The sequence below is a fragment of the Labrus bergylta genome, chromosome 6 (genome assembly GCF_963930695.1).
Source record: "Labrus bergylta chromosome 6, fLabBer1.1, whole genome shotgun sequence".
Lineage (NCBI taxonomy): Eukaryota > Metazoa > Chordata > Actinopteri > Labriformes > Labridae > Labrus > Labrus bergylta.
The window spans coordinates 20,341,873-20,361,445 of NC_089200.1; the positions used below are offsets into that span (position 1 = coordinate 20,341,873).

A 19,573-nucleotide genomic window follows, 5' to 3' on the forward strand; every position below is an offset into this window, starting at 1 on the left:
TAGGGAGTGATTTCAGACACAGCCTATGTCTGTGGACCCTTGTTTACAAAATGTATTTAATCTTTAGTTTGAATTTTTCTTATATCTTATGTATAGTGATAAGAAATTTGATTTTGGTAGCAATGCTTTTTTTTAACTGCTGTTATTTTCTTTTTAAATGCCCGTGTTTTTATTGTTACATGCAAAACAGATCTTGTTTTTATTTTCTCTGAGGTACTACCTGACCTCCGTACATCATCGACTTCTGATCTGCTGCACCTGTGGGCTTGTCTACAAGAGCCTGAGTTAAGCTCCTCCCCTTTTCCCTCAAACTGCAGCCAGGATCATTAATGGTTTCAGCCACCACTTTTTCTTTTCTTTTCTTTGAGTATTTGTTTTACATTGTTTGGCAATTAGGAACAATTTTCCTTATTGTTTTCATGGCAACCTAAGCAGCAGAAGCTCATTGTGGGAGACAGACTTGCTAGAGGCTGTAATCTCTTCGGAAAGGAGCTGGGAAATTGAGAATGAGTATTTTTATAGACACCGTCTGAGCTGGCATCGTTTTCACTTCTAATGTTTTGTTCTCATCATCCCTCAATAGGTCTTGCTCCATAAACTGATAAGTATCCTCTGGCCTTGCTGAAATGCCATTTACCCAAGAAACACATTTTTTTTCGAATTCATAAAACTTCTTACATTAAGACAATTGTCTAGAGAAGCAGAGTGGGATTTTCTGGCACAACTACACCAACTACCAAGGTGCATGAAGTGGTCAAAAGCTCTAGCAACACTTGCTGTATGAAGATTAACTTTATGAACAAATTAAAGTTGATCTTCATAATTTAAGTCTTCCTATAGCTATTTGACCTCTTCAAACTAAACTAATTTCTAACATTCAAATAAATTAAACCAAAAATCCTATTTTGAAATGAGTCTTAAAACATTTCATTAGAAACTAATTTTCTTATACTAAATCCATTACAGGGATATGAGAATATATTTTCCATTAAAACGTCATGTGATGAGAAAATGAGCTTTTCACACTGTGTGTTGAGAACGTTTACTTTTTCCGATAAGAGGCAATTGTGACATATTTTGTTAGTAAACTAGAACATCCAAAAATGTGCAATGTGGCATCAAATGTAAAAATATGTCTATAAAACACATTAATTTCATCATAATGTTCAGTGAGCCTTTATTTTTCAATATAATTTTGATATTCGGCGTTTCCTCCTTTGTTGGCCAACTTCCTACCTTTGTATGTTTTCCCGCTTCTGTCATTGTTTGCTCCGCCTCCTCACCTGTGCTGTGTCGGCCATATTGTGCTATCCGACCCTATTATTTAATACCCTCACTTTCCCATTGTAGCAAAGCCTTTCCCTGTTTCTGTGACAGTAGGCTATATGCTACGTCTCAAAACCAGCTTTTTCACAATCTTTTTTTTTTAACCCCTTTTCAGGACCATATAGGCCTAAACCCATTTGTGAAAATTTGAGTCCTACCTTTTTTCCATGGACAACGAGATATTTTAGTTTGAGTTAGACCTATTTCGTCCTGCTTTTGGATTCTCTTCTTTCGTTGGTATGCAACCATGATTTGTTGTAATAAAAAGCTAATATGTAGGGGATACATTACAATGTCAAGTGTGAAACTAAGGTCTCATGAACCACCAGTGAAACCTGAAACTGAGGTAAGCTGGGAAATGGAGTTGTTTAGGACCATGAGGCGCACGCTGGCGAGTCCCTGTAGAGGAGCGCATGGACGGGAGAGGAGTGTTGTGTTGGAGCGTCGATCGTCTCCTCGCAGCGCTGATCCCGGTGATGCTGCCGCTTAAGTGTTGCATGCTGAAGACTCCAGACGCTGTGAGGGAGCTCTGGCTCCGATACGATGAAGGCTCGATGTGCGATGGGCAACGAGGGTAACTGAAGATGAAGATCAGAGTGGTAAGTCATGAAACCTGCTGAAAAATATGACTGTAATGATCCTCTGTGTGGAGTCTGTGTCCGTAGTCTGCCGTGACCTAGTTGCACTTTGTAGTGTTTTATTTTCATATATTGCAGAAGCTTTAATTTAACTTATTCCAATCAAAAGATTAGGATCCTATATATGGGCGAGTGAAGGTTTTTTTTTTTTCCTGCAGTGGCGGAGTAACTGCAACATGTTTTATGTCAGCAGCATATAGTGCTTTTCTTCCCCACATGTTGCCCTGCTAATGTTGAGCACATTTGAGTGGCACAGCTGACATTTTATTTGCAGCCTTGCATGAGGAAAGAGCAGCTGCGATATCTGCAACAATCTGCTTTAAATACATCATACATTGTATCAGCACTCAATTCCTGACTAAAACCGTAGCCGCTTTACCTTTGTCATGTTTTTGTTGTGCTCCTTTTGAATTTGTGCTTTTCATTTATCTTTCCAGTGCCAAGGTGTTAGTGGCATCATCATCATCACCATGGTTACCAGTTTTATGCTGGTGTACAACAGCCGCACTGGGGACAGATCCTCTTCTTCGTCAGCGCAGTCATTGTCATCCCAGCGTTCAGATGGACCTGCTCCATCCAGAAAGCCACAGAGACCTCCAGTATCGACTCTGGAGGGATACACAGGTGTTATGGATCATAAGGTAAATATGCACCATCTGTGCTCACAGACGGTCTGTCCCCTGAAAGTACAGGTACAAAGATGATGGTTGTACTTCTTGTTTTCATATTTGATATTTGTTAATTCACTGCTTATATCCAGGTAAATTAATGTGAAATATAAGTCAAGTTTTACTGTTTAATTTTATATGGAAAGGTATTTGCACTTAACTTCCACACCCTAGCAACACTGTACAAGTCCTCCATCGGAGCTTTAGTACTATTTGGTATATTTTCTTTTTCTTACTTAAAGTTCCTCGACAGTAGTTTGACTTTTACTATTTTTTTTCTACTTGAATGTTCATTACATTTGCACCAAAATACAGAGTCAAACTCGTATGTGTTAAAATACCTGGAAATGAACCCAGTGCTTATAATAGTTTAGCACTTGGATATGATTGGTGGTAATATGATTGAACAGTGCAAAGGCACGAGATACTTCAGTGTACACTTAGGTGAAAAGTACAGAAATAGGGAGCAGTCACTTTGAATATCATATAATGTGTGTTGGATAAATCTGGCTCTTGTATGAGCTTCTATACATGGATTTTGTCAGTGCATTTAACATGTGTCCTTAAACATGACAGTTTAGTGTGCTGTGGAGGTTTAAAAAAATAAAAATAAAAAATCCTTACATTCACTCTTGCATATGTCTGCAACTCATCAGTATTCTGCTCTCATCCATGCAATGCAGGGAAACTAACATGTAAATGTAGAGTCCAGGTATGCACAAAAAATGGATTTTTGAAGCTTCCGGTGCTTTCTTGGCTTCAGAGAGAACTGAGAAATCCTCCTCTGCATGTGTGATCAGTGTCCTAAGCTATCCTCACAGCTGAATACGTCGTGTGTTTTGGTTATAATAAGTGAGTCATATTATTTACAAAGTGTTGTTTTTTTGAAGACTGTTTCTGGCAGTAGCAGCAAATTTATCTTCGTGTGGTAACTGGAAAATCAAATAAGAATTTATTTCAGTTTTGTTTCCATAATTACATAAATGAATCCCTTAAACATTCAACTCAAAAGCAGAAATTGCAGTAAAAGTATTTTCTTTGACTTCCCTCTGTTTATCCAGTTTCTTAATTTATAATTAATGTGTACACCATGAAATATTTAGCGACAGAAGCACATAAAACGGGATGCGTTTCTATCAGAACAGATACCTCACTGTTTTAACATTTTGGTCTTTTTAAGCTTTACATTCAATGATTTTAGCAGAGGCCTTTTATTTAGACCGGCAAGGTATTACAGGCAGCTCATTTAGATAATGGATCGTTTAAACAGCGTCGTGTAGCGAGTCACAGCCGAGAGGAGAGGATGTTGTTTCCCAGGATGCACTGGGCAGGACAAGTTTGGAGCACAGTTGATCTGTCAGTGGTTGATGTTCAGTGACGAGAGTGTGAGTTTGTTGAGAGGTTGGATCTGGCTAAAGCTTCCTGGATTTGTTTCTGTTTTTTGATGTGCTAGATTTTCAAGTGTAGGGCTCCTGAGGTGTTGTAACATAATTTCCCTTTCAAGTAAATGAAAAGGAAATATTAATTTAGAGATTAATAAAGGAAGCTGCTTCTAATCAGTTTTTTTAGCCACTGTAATATTCACAGTTATTCCTGGCCGACCACCTCCGACTGGCTGACAGCTGATTCATGATGTATCCGCACTGCAAAATCTTCAAACTGCTTAATGTCATCCCCCCCTCCCTCCTCCCATGGGGGCTGCTGCTGCTGCTGCTGCTGCTGCTTCTACACCCTCACACAGAGCCTAGGGAATGACTAACCAGAGGAGACCTGCTGAGGGATCGTCAGAGTGGGTGGACGAGTCTGTACTTTTCCGTCCAGGGTCATGTGAGGTCTGCTACTGTTGGAGGGAATCGTTGCTTTGACACACACGTACACACATACACATATACACACGCACGAATGCGTATACACACACACACACGTGCAGGAAACCCCAGGCAAATGCCCAGACACAATGTAAATGTTTAATGCCCTCATCAGAAATGCAAAGAGAGCTCTGTTAATGTGCCTGTCGGACCCTGTTTCAGGGTCCATATTAGCTTCTGTGCTATTTTTTTTTTTTTCATAGGCTGTGATTTCACAAAGGCGGGTGGTGGTGTGTTGCTGCTTTCACTCTTTTCTGTCTCAACAATGAGATTGCAATACGGCCTTATTTACACATATATGCAATGCAAACTTGTTTATATTTTTTAAGGCTACGCATAATGGTGTACTTTCAACTTTTTAGTGCTCATGGTGGTATTAGAACTGCAAAGAAAAGGTTGAAATCATAGAATGTATAAAATACATACATTGTCTCTGTGACAACACCAGTTGGGTTCTGAAGAGTCATTCCTCGGGTTGATGGAGAAGGCAACAAAGAGGTGGAGTTGAGGCCGGCCAAATGAAGTGAAGCCTAACCTCCTTGCAAACAGATACAGCGCATCAGCCTGTCAATCAAATCAGCCACATCCCTCAATATGCCTAATTATGCAAAACTCTTGGCCTTAATTTAATCAAAACAGATGAGTTCTAAGTTAACGTTTTAAATAATAAAGAAATAAACAATTGAGACTAAAACTGTTTTTTTTGTACCAGGCTGTAAACATGTTCATCCCTGCTGTAAAAATGGCCTTTAAATATGGCCTCAAATAGATACTCAAGGAACTGCTGTTTTTTGCACTACAGTACTGGCTTCATTTTTCAGCTACGACCGTAGCAGCTAACTTGAAATCCAATTTTTTTTAAAACAATAAAATTTCAAACATTGTATAACACAATATGTTGCATATTTTGAGCAACGGTCATTCATTCTGTTTCTGTGTGTGTGTAGTCTTAGTCTGCAGGTTTTCATGCGACGTGTTTCTCTAGCATGTTTTTTTTTTTCATTTTCTTCACTCACCCACATTTAAGTCTGAACCGCTATTCTTCTGCTTTTGCTTCTCATCTTCTTTCAATCTCTGATGTTTTTCCAATTTAAGAGATGTTGACCTTTTTGAAGAACCATCAGCGGAATCAACCTACATTGGCCTTTCTGTGCGAAGCAATTGTGAGAGCATCCATGTGGAATGTGTGCCTGTGCCAGTATATGATGTACCTGCTTATTATGGGTGATAACTTTCTGTGCTCTGACAGCCTTTAATGCAGTCAGTCTGGGAGAAATGGGTGTCGTAAAAGAAAAACTGGAGTTATGCCGAAATATCTATGACAACCCCTTTCTAAGGTACAATTGAAGCCGTGTTATTCTGGAAGTATGTACCAGTTTCATTGTGGGTGATTATTCAGCAAATACAGGTAATAGGTAACATGACTTTGAAGGAGAAGAATAACATGCTACTTGATTACAGCTTGCCTTTATTCAGTGGAAATGAATGCAGAGCAAGTTTAGGATAGAGACTTGAATGTGTGTCACACAGAGGAGCTTAATGAGGTGTCAACTGTCTGGAGGATGTCTGTATAATTAATTAGTGTCAGAGAAAACTGAACAAAAGCTGATCATTAAATCCTCCAACACACAATACTTTTCACAAAATCCGCCTCCGCTCTCAGTCCGACCATTAGTACGATTCTCTATTACATGTACATGCTTTCAATGTAAACAGGTTAACAACCCAGCAGCTGGTTATATCACACATTTGTCACTGGAGGATGCAGTTGGTGATGTATTACATGAAGCAGTTTATCTCTTAAAAGGATTAATTCCGACTTTTTCCTCGTCCCTATAGACACTGAGTTAAACCGTCCTGGTGTTGCACTGTAGTTTCTTAGGAGTTTCATTAATCAACCTTACAGAGATAACTTGTAAATGAAACTCTTTGAATCCACAACTAACATGACAGTAGGGCATTTTTCATTCTTTACTAATGACTGTTCTCTGACCTCTTAATAGCTCAGCCTGTTGGAGGCTAGTCTCTCTGTAGGTTTGTGCTCTCGACCTATCTTAAACTGAAATGGAGTAGAGGGCAGAGGCTGTGGGATCAGAGGCACAGTCAAGTCTCTGGAGCTATATTTGAGGCTGGCTGGTGGGGTTTGCTCTGAAAGCAATTACGATCCTGGGTTCTCCTGGGAACCATAAATAGGATCATACTGATGAGTCTGGAGTCGGTGTGTGGGCTGGAATTGACTGAGACTAGAACCAGAGAGCCGTACTCCTAACCACTACTGCTGCTGCAGCTTTGGAAGTTACATCAGTGTCTCTAGTTTAAAACAACTCTTGATTTAATCTCAATATTTTATTTAAAAAATGCTGGACTATCCTAACATACACAAACGGGCATGCCAAAACATATCTTCTAGATTAGATGATTTTTAATGTAGAATACAATATGTGTGCCCTCTAAAAAGATGACACAAAACCCCTTCCTTCCTCCCTGACAGAGTACAACAATAGATTCAATATTTTAAATAGTAATGCCCCATTTAAAAAAGAAGAAACGATAACAAAAAATTATGTAGTTAAAGAAAATCTAACGGGTACAAAAAACTCTTTTACTGGAACTCAAATTCCTTTAAATACTTTCAGGTTTTGAACTATGAAAAGATTTCAAAGATTGAGTTCAAATATCATGGCTGTGCCCCAGATTCTACCCTGACAAATCTTCAGAATGAGAATCAGGGTAATTGGAGACATTCCCATCGTCTCCCCCCGCCCTCTTCTCCTTAGAGGTAATGTCTACATGGGTTGCCCAAGTGGCAACTTCTGATGTTTAAAAATGAAGTCAATTTTGAAATGCAAAAAACTGCAGTTCCTCAAGTGTTCGCTCCAAGAGACCCGAAAGTCACACAGACATGTTTATAGTCTATGGGGTTGCCATGTAACAGACACAGAAGCTTCAGTTTTTAGCCAGCTCTGCATCGATCTTGAAACCGCTGTGTCCATTTTTCAAAATAATCTCCAAAATGTATCCTACTTTTACCACATTTCTGGTCATAGAGCTTATTAGAAAACTACTCAGGCTTTTTAGTTCAGTTAGAAGCAGTTATCTCTGAACCAGTTTGCTTGCCTGCTACCATCGCTGCAATACCTGTTGATTTGCTGTTGGCCTGACGAGTGGGCGAGAGGCAAGATGGCAGTGTGAGGCTGCCCTAAAAACACTTACTTCTGTGGTCAAAACAAATTCAGACTACTCCGAACCGGGATCAATACTTATAAAGGAGGACATACTGGCTGCTGCATTGTTGTCAGAGAAGCCAGTACTTCAACATAGCATGTTTCCTTCATGTCTGCTGATATAATAATTAATTTAATTTAATTCAGCAGACATCTTACATATTGCTCCCCTTGAGAAAAATGTGTTGTAATGGAACAATATATGTTTAACACACACAAATTTCTGCTTACACAGTGGAGAAATACTTAAGCATAAGTAACACATCTGGGTGCGAGGACATTTGTACGACACCCTGTCTGAAAGAACAGCACACGAACATAACTGTAATGAAGCTAGTCTCTAGGCAGATTAAGACACATCGACACGTATCAACCAATGAGAGTGCCCTGCTTTGCGAAGTCTGGTATAAATGTCTTGATGTAACTGCTCCCAAGCGGGATTCTGCTATGCACTCGTGACGATAGTCACCTCTGTATGAGTTTCCTCCTTTTTGCAAAAAGAAACCCTTTATACTCGAGCAATAAAATACACAAAGACAAAAGGCTTTGACTTGAGATCTTTATTGTTGACAGAAAAATCCACGACAGTGTTTTCCTGAAGAAATGCTGTGTTGTAAAAAGTGCATTTGTAAAAGGTTTGTCAAAAATTGGTTCAGTTTATGATGATGACTTTCATATAATTAATTCAGTAAATGAATAGCTATGTTGGATATACTTTATGGCACCAGAGCCAGCTAAATAATTTCTAGACTAATATATAATCTGCTTTTGGAGTTAAACAAAAAGTTAATGAAATATGGATTAATAAAAACTCTCATAGCTCAATGAAGACTTTGTTTCCATCCCCTCTCAGTACCTGCACTTGCCAAGACTAGGAGCAGCAAAAAACAATTTCTTAGAGCTTGACAGAAATATTAACACCTGGACAGTCCTCAAAAGAACTTACACTGTGGCTAATATATGAATGCACATAACACATAGGCCCGTTGTAGGTACCAGATGTGCTCGGGTGTTCAGATCGACTCGGGGTCCTGCGCCTGCTAGTGACGTCATACAATATGAAGATTTATTCGCTATATCAGGACACAGAACTTCACTTCCCACGATCATAGAGTGTTTCTGATTGGTTGAGCTTGCTGTTACCATGACAATGTTCCCGCCCCTTGGCGCTGTATGCGAAAAGATTAGTCCCGCTAGCTGGTTAGTTAGCTAACACGAAAAGTACTAGCCTAATAACCTTGTCATGCAGCAGTGAATGTAGTTTATATTTTCCACAACACATACTACAAGATAGTACAACACTTGTATTAGCGGTATAAAACTATAACAACGACAAAAGTTACTTTTATGAAGACACGATATAATTTGCAATGGATTGTGGGATGGGTAGTTCCTTGACTGAAAAATCATGTACACAGTCTTGTACCTTTGTCTTTTTTCTGTTTTTTAAAGCTGTTTTGGTGCCGAATTAAATGTCCTATTGTCAGTGGGCGGTCACTGTTGAGCTCAAAGACCCACAAAACCGTGAAAACTATAAACTCTTTGATCATATTTTGTGACTTCACTAGCAGGCGCAGGACCTCGAGTCAATCTGAACACCCGAGCACATCTGATACCTACACCGTATCCTCAACTGAATCTGAGATTTCTTCCAGAAGGAATAGTCATCTTGAAAATTTCTGGCAGCAAACAGAATGTCTGTGTCCATATGACTTGGCTGCAGCAGCCGTCTCACCGCTATATTGTGGCTCATAGAGATAGCCATGAACATCTGATTCGAGCACCTCGAGACCTTCACAATCCCCTTCATCCATATCAGTTTAAAGTTCGCCATTGTCGGTTCTTCTCAGCTTTCTCCACAGAGCCTGTTAGCATAGCTTCCAAGTAATATGGCGGACGTTAACTTTCGATTCTGGGAGTGAGGTCCCACCCACTGATCTGTGATTGGTCTGTAGCTTCAGTGGTCGAAAGTATGAGGAACTAGCGATGTAGTTTCACCACCGCTAACCACAACAGCTTCCAATGACGCAAAATGAAAATTTTTGCGTCATCGGAAGCTCCTTTTCAGACTTAGAAATACAAAGATTTCCCGTCTCAGGGGAAAATGATGGCGGGATCGAAGACCATTCAAAAATACTACCAAGTTTCTAATGATACAAAGCAAAGAGTTAATAAGGAAAATATTTGCCTCTTAAATCCAAGAGGCATCACATTAAAACTCACTAAATAACCTCCTTGGGTTGAACCTTTCGCCTTTATACCTTTTTATCTGGGAAAGAGCATTGTTGCATGTTATGCATTATTAATAAAGGCAGCCCAGCCTTTGTCCTCATGATGAAGTGCAGACTGAGTGTGTGTGGGAGTTAGCAAGGGTTACAAAAATAATTGAATCACAAATCTAGGATCACTGTGTTAATTCAAGGCTGATTATATGTTAAACAACAGCTTTATTATGCATTACATTGCACTCATTCAAATATTCATTCACTCAACAGTGTGTGGGTTGCCTCTATAAGCTGCTTGCAATCTGAAATATTGTCAAACTGAATGTGAAAGCCTCTTTAAATGTGATACATGGTCTACAAGTGGCTATTTCCCAACATCATCAAGCTGTCAGAAGCTGGGTGGGAGCTGGCACTGGAGCTCGAGCATCACTGTCAAGGACACTATTATTTCATCGACACTTCAAAGCATAACATCGCCATTGCAACCTTCAATCTCCTTTTACCAGTTTAACACATTACCTTACTTCTGATGTGATTAGAAGTTGCTTTGGGGGTAACAGTAAGGACAGAGCTGAAAGGAGAATGTGTTTTATCTGTTTTTTTTGTAGAAGACGAAATAATTTCAAGGATATTTTTTCCCAGCAAAGACAGGGAAGGTGTGTTTGTGCAGACAAGGGTGTAATTTGCTCAAGTCTACCTCTTATTGAGGGAAAGGGGTCTGAGGACACAGAGCAAAAAAACACACTCCAACAGGATATGGCTTGTTGTTAAAAGTATGCTTGGGTATTGGAAATCCTGCTCCTGAGTGCAAGAGGCTGGGATTGTTTGTGTGTGTATAGAGGGGATTACAAATGGTTTAAAATCTTGACACTTTTTAGACAGTTGCAGCCTCTTGCAAGGAAAACGTGATTGTATTACATAGGGTGCGTCAAACTCGACACAAAGTTTTAAGGAGCTTGACAAACTCAAACTATACACAAAAATACAGATACACACACACACACACACACACACGGGCAATCACTCAGTGTGGGGTCACAGAGATAGTGGAAGAGTATTATAAATATAGCGCTGGGAGCAGCACAGACTCTGGCCCTGGTAATATCACCTGCATGTCAGTGTGCGCACACACACTCGTATGGACAAACACACACATCCCCACCTCAGAACCTGATGGAGTGTGAAGCTCTGAGCACAGTTCAGAATGCCAATGTAGCTCTCTATTAAGGTCGGGAATAATTCATGTGAAGAGTCTTTGGGGCTTTTGCTGGCGGATCATTCAATCGGAGCTCACCTTTTTCTATTTTGAAAACCTAGTGGTAACAACAACATGAATTTATGGTTGAAAAAAGTGTAAAACTAATGCAACACTTCTGCAATACATTCTTTCTTTGAAGCATTCATACATACATGAATAATACATAAACTGTATTTTGTATACAGGGGGCATGTTGTGACCACTTCTGTACACATGCTTCTTATTGCGCGGAAGTGAGTATTTTTCTAAGTCTGCGTGTGACTTCATTTATGTATCGGTTTATTTGTTTTCATGATTTCCATTCAAAATCCCATTAAAGAACGGACTCTGCTGTACTGGCAACCAAGATGGGTGCATTTGAATAACTGGATAACTGAAAGAAGAACAGCCAGTCTAGATAACACTTCCCTCAGGTCCTGTAGCCTACGTGTTTGAAACGATAACAATTTATACTATCAATGACACTGTAACATCTATACTGTATATCAAAAGTAAGCTTTGAGTTAAAGACCAAAGTTTTTCACTTTTTAACAAAAAGGGGGCTTTTTGTGCTTTAATGGAGAGAAAGGACTATGGTTAGAGTTTGAAATCAGGGAGCGTGAGAGCGGGGAATGACATGTAGTAAAGGAGCCACGGGTCTGATTGGAACCCCAATTCAAGATGCTTTATACAGCTTGAGGACAGTTTACATGTCTAAGCTAATTGTGTGCGTTTGCTTTACTACAGACTGTGCTGAAGGTTTTTAGGGTTAGGGTTTATTTATCTCTTGCTGCTTGGTCTTTTAGCTGATTTTTAGCCACATCAGTTATGTGGCTCTTTTAGACTTTGGTAATTCTCAGACTTGGCCTCAATCACACTGTTACGGGGCTACACAACCCCACAGCTAAATGCTGTCCTAGTGCCTAACGAGCCCGTAACTTAATGCCTCTCCTTACCTGTTGCATAAGCGTGAAGGTAAATCCTGCCTTTCCTGAAAGTGTGTGCAACTGTCCTGTCTGTTTGAGGGGTGCGCCCGATCCACGGAGTCACTTGGCTATGATCTCCTCAGCCAGCCCTCTCTTTCATATCAGTTTAGTTCATGTGTAAAAAGAACCCGTGAAGTGTTGACACAAAAACAGACGTTACTTCAGATTCAGTCTCTCAGGTGTCTTGCGTCCTCGCGTCTCCCTCGTGGTGTCTCTTCAACTCAAAAACACTTTTTTCCGCCGGCTCCTCCGCAGGTGCTGCTAATGAAGGTTACAGAGACAGTAATTTCACGTCATAAACTTGACATGAAATGCTTTTTGTGATCCCTCCATTTTCAGTGTAATTCAACAATCAAGTCAAATGTTTTATTCAACCATAATTTAGATTATTTACTCAATATCTGCTAAACTATTGCTAATCGTGGAGATTACCTAAATACCTATTTTTGATTGTTAGCATGCTAACATATTTAACAAATATTTTGAACAGGATCAAATGTATACCTGCCAAAAATAAGTCTGTTCGCTGTTTTGTTTCGAGAGAGTAAGCAAGACCTATTCCAAAGAGATGTTTAATAAGACTCTACTCTGGATATGGTTAACTGTTCCGCACACCACAACCTGTCTTGAATATTTCCTGAATGAAACTACAAATACCAACCTTTGACCTTTCATCTCTCTAGCATCTGAAGATGCACTGCAGGACGTGTGCCCTGGTGACCAGCTCCGGCCAGCTTACAGGGAACAAGAGAGGAGAAGAAATTGACCGCTCTGAGTGTGTAATCCGTATGAACGATGCCCCCAACATTGGCTATCAGCAGGATGTTGGCCGAATCACAAGCCTGCGTGTCATAGCTCACGCGAGCCTGCAGAGGGTGCTGCGGAGCCGACAGCAGCTACTAAACGTGAGCCAAGACACGGTGTTCATCTTCTGGGGACCCAGCAACTGCATGAGACGGGACGGGAAAGGACACGTTTACAACAACCTCAGGCTGTTAAACCAGCTGCTGCCCAAACTTAAAATCTTTACCATTTCAAGGATCAGAATGCTGAAGTTTGATGAACTTTTTAAAAAGGAAACTGGGATGGATAGGTAAGTGTCCCCAGAATCATAACACTTGTGAGATTTATATTGGTGTGGTCCAACTGAGAGAAACCAAATCTATGCATGTTTAAAAATGTAAGACAGAAGGGAGAGGAAAACCATTCAGCTTATGATTCTCGCTTACAAAAGAAATGTCAGAGCGCTAAACACTGGAGGATTTATTTACAGGATTTACATACAAACTTTAGGGATTAGATTAATCCTAAAATCACAGTTTTGCCACTAATATTAGGCCTGGAAAAGTCTTGCAACATATCTTCTGTTGTAGCTCTTCCATGCAGTAAGAGATTTGCTGAAGTGGCTAAACATGAGAGAAACACATTTCACTTCTGTGGGATTTAGATTTTACAAGAAGCATTCTGTTCCCTTAGTCATTACCAACAAAAAACAATTTAGTTTAGTGAGTTAATTTTCTACTTCTGAGGGGGAGCTGGCATACTCTTTACACAAAGTGACATGCAAACCATGACTTAGTTGCCGTGATGATGGAGAGTGGCCGCATGTAGAGTCATAACAAACCAATCTGACACTGTTCTTTTCATCTTACTGTGGAGAATGATGTCATAGAGAGGTGGTTTTGTATTTCACATTTTCAGAGGCCAAGGTGTTGAGCTTGGTTTGGAAAAAATAGAAAACCTTTCATGAATGCAAAGCAAATGGGCATATAAAGAGGATGAGACAACCCTACACAGCACACACATTTCTTTCTTTTATACTTAAAAATGAAAAGAACACATCACTCATGTCTCTTTTCATACGTGGTGATTGTACCTGTCCTGTAGAAAACTGGTTGGATGAATAAGGGCTTTCAAAATGAAGACAATACAACATTTATCTATGTCACTTCATCTTTTCATAAACTCATTTGCATGTGAACAGCTAGCCCACAGGAAGATAAGATGACATTGCATTTGAATAGAAAATTCAATCACTTCAGCCTCCATGTAACAGAATAAATGACTCATTAATAACTTCCTTTTTGTTGTGTACAAAGCAAAGAAACAAAGAGACTTTCATCTTTCTGGATTTTTCCCTGAAAAGTAAAATCGAAAACTATTGGTTCACAGTATGAAACTGGTCCCAGCTAACAGACTTACACTATATTGAGAATGGGTCTTCCAATGAAGATGGTCTTTTCCTTTCTTGCAGGAAGAGTTCCAACTCCTGGCTGAGTACGGGCTGGTTCACCATGGCCATCGCTCTGGAGCTGTGCGACAGGATTAACGTGTACGGCATGGTGCCTCCTGATTACTGCAGGTAGGCACACATTTTTTATATTCATGATTTAGACTCTTAACAATTTTCACTTTGCATACCCAGAGGAAGATATAAACACCAAATAACCATAGTACATTCTTTTTAATGTCACTCTGTCTGTTGGGATGTATTACAGTTTTTTTAATTTATTGAGGTTTATGAACAAAGCGTTCCACTTTATCTCAAATGATAACTTTAATTTATTTCAAAAAAGTTTGGGGCCACTTGCATTGCCAGTGAACATATCACCAACCCTTCAATTCACTTGTTAGCTTAGTAGCTTTTATACCAATGTACTATTTGTATATGTTTACGGCAGAGCCTCAACTGTCATCATCAAAAGTAAAAAACAAATAATGATTAAATAAAATAAATATATATATTTTTCTACTGATCTGTGTTATAAATGTTATTTCTGTACGATTCCAAAAATTTCAATAATTTTCATGATCAAAATCGCTGAATTCGCATATTTCTGGCCGGCTCCGCCAGAGACATGCGAGGTGTGGTAGCGACAAGTTGTGCCTCATCCCAGATTGCGCAATCCCTCACAAACTGGGTCGAGCGTATGCCTTTTGCTTTCTTACTGTTTGTCACCAATGTAATGTTTGTAGACACTTTTATTATACGTCCTCACTTTCCATAGAATAAGTAATGTAGTTCACGTGTGTTTATAACATATTTAGTCTTTCTAATTTCACATAAAACCGCACTGAAAAAGCATGAGGTGAGGCAGCCACTACCTCTGCCTGAACTGAAGGGGGTGTGAGGCTCATAAGGCCAAGAGTTTATGCTTGGTTTGATGTTGCTCTTCTTCTATGCAGAATTTTTATTTGAAAATTTCGCTCTGATTGCAAAAATGGAAGCGGAAGATTTTATATCTACGCTTAAAGATTTCTCAAAACTGGACTTTCAATCAAAACATGAAGTGATTAATAATGGAAAACTTTTCAAACTAAAAGAAGATAATGAGTACTTGTACAACAAAGTCACGGATATTTTAGTCCAGAAGGATAGGCGAATGGACTTAATTTACAAGTAAAGGTAAGACCATGAATACACCGCAGTATATATAGGCCTACTTTTATTTTTATAGAATCAGTATGAATTGTGGAATTGCAATCGAAAAAAAACTCTTGAGGCGCTATAAATTTAACGTTCTTCCTTGGCCAAATATGCACCTTACCTCTATGTGTGTGTAAATAATGCTGATATGAGATATGAAACACAACCAGTAGTCAATGTGCAAGCTGCCAATTGAAAAGTGAGTTTAAGCTACTCTATAAATGGGTTCAGATATTTGTAAATCTGACTCTGAAAAAGTCAGTGCCTCACCAGCCAGGTACCTCACCGCACGTCACTGGTGTACAGTTCCGGCATTTACTTCCATTTTAGGTCTCTGCCACTTCCTAAGCAAAGCATCAGTCTCTTTAACACTTTAAATCAAATAACAGGTATGTGTTTAGAGAAGGAAAGTTAGACTGAACTCAAACAGCAACATTGTCACCGTGAAGCCAAAGTAATGAGCTGAAAGACACCATAATTCTTGTAAATTCAGTGTACCTTTCTTTATTATCAGTTTCCTAGCAACACTGTTCAGAAGACTTAAACCATGTGTGTGTCAATAATAATGTGTCCTTGACTTTCTGGTCAAAAATACTGCTGCAGGTTTTAATGCAATAAAAAATCCACCTTATTGATAATCTCACCATCACTTTCATGTACTATTGTGTTTAAAGAAATGGCTTAAAATAAAGACTTCACATATTTCTAATCAGATAACATCATATTTACTCTTGTAGAATAGCAGCAGGAAAACACCTTAAATGTTGAAATGTTTTTGCAGCTCTATTCTATGATTTACTGCATGCTGAGAACATGAATTAGTTTGTACAAAAAAATATTTTGTAGTGTGTTTTGAAAGATGTCTTCCTCTTGTAATGGCCCTGAATAAAAGGCCTCGCTGAACAGGCCAGGGTGGGAACTCTTGGCTGTTGTCTAACTCTGTTTGTGTTTTGCTCTGTGTTTAGTGTATGTATGTTATTTGGTGGGAATTGTCTGTTATGACACTAACGGCTCTGTGAAAAATAATTTCCCCATGGGGACAATAAAGTCTAATGTCTATGTTATATTTACTCCCTGCAGTGAGTTCTTTAATTTCCTGCTATCAGGCTGATGAATTGGTATTTTTAGCTAGTGCCAGTAAAGATATTTTGCATTAAAATATCCTTTAAAAAAACAGATTTCACTGCAAAGGTTGAAAATATAATTAAAATGTTATGAATAATCAGAGGAAAAATGTTGTTCTCACATTAATCTACAAGGGCATAAAGGACGGTCTGACACATTTGAATATTCATAGAGGAAAGCAGTGCAGGGATTGATGTGACTCTTATTTGGCTGAGCCTTCAGCTCTGTGGGACAATGTGTATCAGAGGAATAAGATGGTGTATAATGAACACATCTGTGAGCCCACATTCCTCTGATCATTTCTTTTTCTTTGTTCTTATCGCCTCTTCTCCCCTCTCCCCCATCCTCATAATTATCCCCTCTCTATCTGCACATCCCTCCCTCTCACTTTGACTTTCATGTCTTTTTATTCCTCTCTCTTCTTTTCGCTCCCGTGTAGATCCTCCTCCAATCCCTCCGTGCCGTATCATTACTATGAGCCCTCGGGGCCCGACGAATGCTCCATGTACCTCTCCCATGAGAGGAGCCGACGAGGAAGCCACCACCGCTTTATCACCGAGAAGACAGTGTTTGCAAACTGGGCTCGAACCCTCAACATCCACTTTTACCAGCCTGACTGGAAGCCAGCTGCTGTCATCAGTGGCATGAACAGCTCCTACACTCTTGTTCCTGCTGGATCCTGAGATTCCCTCGTGAGACGATACCCAGAAGTGCACAATATGAGCGTGGATGTTTTTCAGCGTGCAGATTCTCGCTAGGGCTGACATGAATGTATGAGACAGCAGTAAGACAGAAACAAGCCTCTGTTGTGGCTCTTAGCCCTCCGCCTAAGCAGCTTGGCAGAATGGGATCATTGCATGAAAGCAGCACAAAGCCTCAACAATGTTGGGGAAGTATAACCGCAATAGGATGAATTTAATACTGGAATGAAACCAACAGCAGCTGGCTCAAGTGTGACTTTTAACACTTAGAGCTCTAAGAGACGAGTCACTGACAGTAAGTGCAATAAATGCGCACTGATTCATTGTTCTGTATTTAAACACAAGACAAATTCACTTAGGATTTAGAGGTTATGGCTGTAAAAATGTAAATAAGTCTATTGAAATGACTCTGGAACATTTTTTACTTTTCAATTAGATAGATGCATAGATTAGAACACTGTTTTCTAAAGACTGATTGTGATATGTTGAGAGCCACTATCCAACTTTTTTAAACATGTTGTTTATACATTCACATCTTGTTGACAGTTCCATTTTCATAATACAGACAACAAGGTCAAAACAGAGAGAAATAAGTGTATTCATACTGTTAATATATATAATAGAACAAACCAATCACATTGCAGAATGTCACTTAAATACGCAAACATGCAGCATGTTACATCAATGAATTGAAGAATGGAGGAACTAAGAAGACAAAGTTCAAGAGTGGCTAACTGGTGTACATGATAATATGTTGTTGGTATATTTTGTTTTTTACTGAATGATGTTCAAATGAAATGCAGTAGAGCTGGGCTTAAAGTGTGCATCAATAGTGTATTACATTGAATCTGGATCTGATGATTTCTTTAGCCAGCTGCAGCAATGAAATGTCATTATCATTCAAAACGTTTATTTAAAATGACTTTAACGACTTATCAATCATCAATCATTTACCACTGAAATATTGGTATAAACCCTTTTTCCAAAACCCCATACATTTAGTTTTCAAAGATGTAAAACAGAAAAAAACATGCAGCAACTGATTATCATTTCTTATCTGCATTATAGTAAATTCATCATCGTATCATTTCAGTGCTGCTTTTGTTGCAGTATGAGATCTCCTAATGTGCAGCGATGATTTAAAGAGCTGCAGGAGCACAACATATGGTGTACTGCTGCTGATGACTGGTGATGTCGAATGTAGGACACATTGTGTCAGAACTTCATTTAAGGACACATTTTCCCCTGTAAAAGTGGCCCTAACTCATAATTATTTTTAGCACGAAAAAAATTGTAATTGGAGAAAAAGCTAGATTAAAGGAATCTATTCTACAGCTTGATTAAGGCTTTGACCAGCACTTAGTCCATCAGCTCGGGATAATTGAATGAACGAACATGAGAAACTAGAAGTCTGAAGTTCTTTGGTGATGAATCAGGTCATTTTGCTTTCTGATAACTTCAATCTTGGTGTTGGCTCGACCTGGAGATAATATGCATGTTTTTAATATGTGGTAAACATACATGAATCAATAGAAAAATGGGCAAGTGATCCCTCAAATCAGCAAGTTAAAGTCTGAAACATTTTCCCACCTTTTTTAAAACTGTAAAATTATGTTTTAAAGTGTAGTGATTCCACCTGATTTCATTGTGCATTCTTGAGACGACTTTACGATTAAATGAACATACTGTATATTAAATATTTTCTTCTATTGCTATTGAACAGATGGCCCCTCAGAAAGCCCATGTGTCAGATACTCTAGGCCATGATTTGTCCTCTTATTGATGCCAAATGCAATTAAAGCCAGAACCAGCCCTTAAAGGCTTTCCCAGCCAGTCCGCCACAGTAGTCCTGATACAAATGATTACATCAAAGTGTCCTGAGCGGCCTCTTCAATCGTGACCCACGGGCTTCAGTCTCAGCCTCTTCAGCATACAGAGGAGAGTTGGTTGTTAGCAAGGGATTAGACTGTGCTATCCAACCGTATCTCCAGGGTGATGGAAACAGCAAGACTTCTGCAGAATAAAAGAGGTCCCATCCGGCAAAAAAGAAACTGATTGCTGCCTGTTCCCTGTTTTCATTCTGATTTTACTGCGAGCGTCTGTACTCGGGTTGAATGTTAATGTTGGAATGCTCTCAGGTGCTCTGAG

General features: G+C 39.3%; 1 protein-coding gene across 1 annotated transcript; it reads left to right on the top strand.

Annotated features, from left to right (window-relative positions):
* Nucleotides 1-1,746: 1,746 nt before the first annotated feature.
* st6galnac5b (ST6 (alpha-N-acetyl-neuraminyl-2,3-beta-galactosyl-1,3)-N-acetylgalactosaminide alpha-2,6-sialyltransferase 5b) lies at nt 1,747-19,472 on the top strand. The gene is made up of 5 exons (XM_020650013.3): nt 1,747-1,925; nt 2,402-2,605; nt 12,856-13,265; nt 14,427-14,534; nt 17,164-19,472. Exons 1-5 carry the CDS (start codon nt 1,911-1,913, stop codon nt 17,405-17,407), a joined length of 981 nt encoding a protein of 326 aa, XP_020505669.1. The 5' UTR covers nt 1,747-1,910; the 3' UTR covers nt 17,408-19,472.
* The last annotated feature ends 101 nt before the right edge of the window (nt 19,473-19,573 follow it).

What these genes read in the sequence shown, in the direction of transcription:
- st6galnac5b (XM_020650013.3), top strand. An exon ending in CAGGTGTTATGGATCATAAG is followed by an intron (nt 2,606 to 12,855) that starts GTAAATATGCAC and finishes TCATCTCTCTAG; the next exon opens with CATCTGAAGATGCACTGCAG. An exon ending in GTGCCTCCTGATTACTGCAG is followed by an intron (nt 14,535 to 17,163) that starts GTAGGCACACAT and finishes GCTCCCGTGTAG; the next exon opens with ATCCTCCTCCAATCCCTCCG.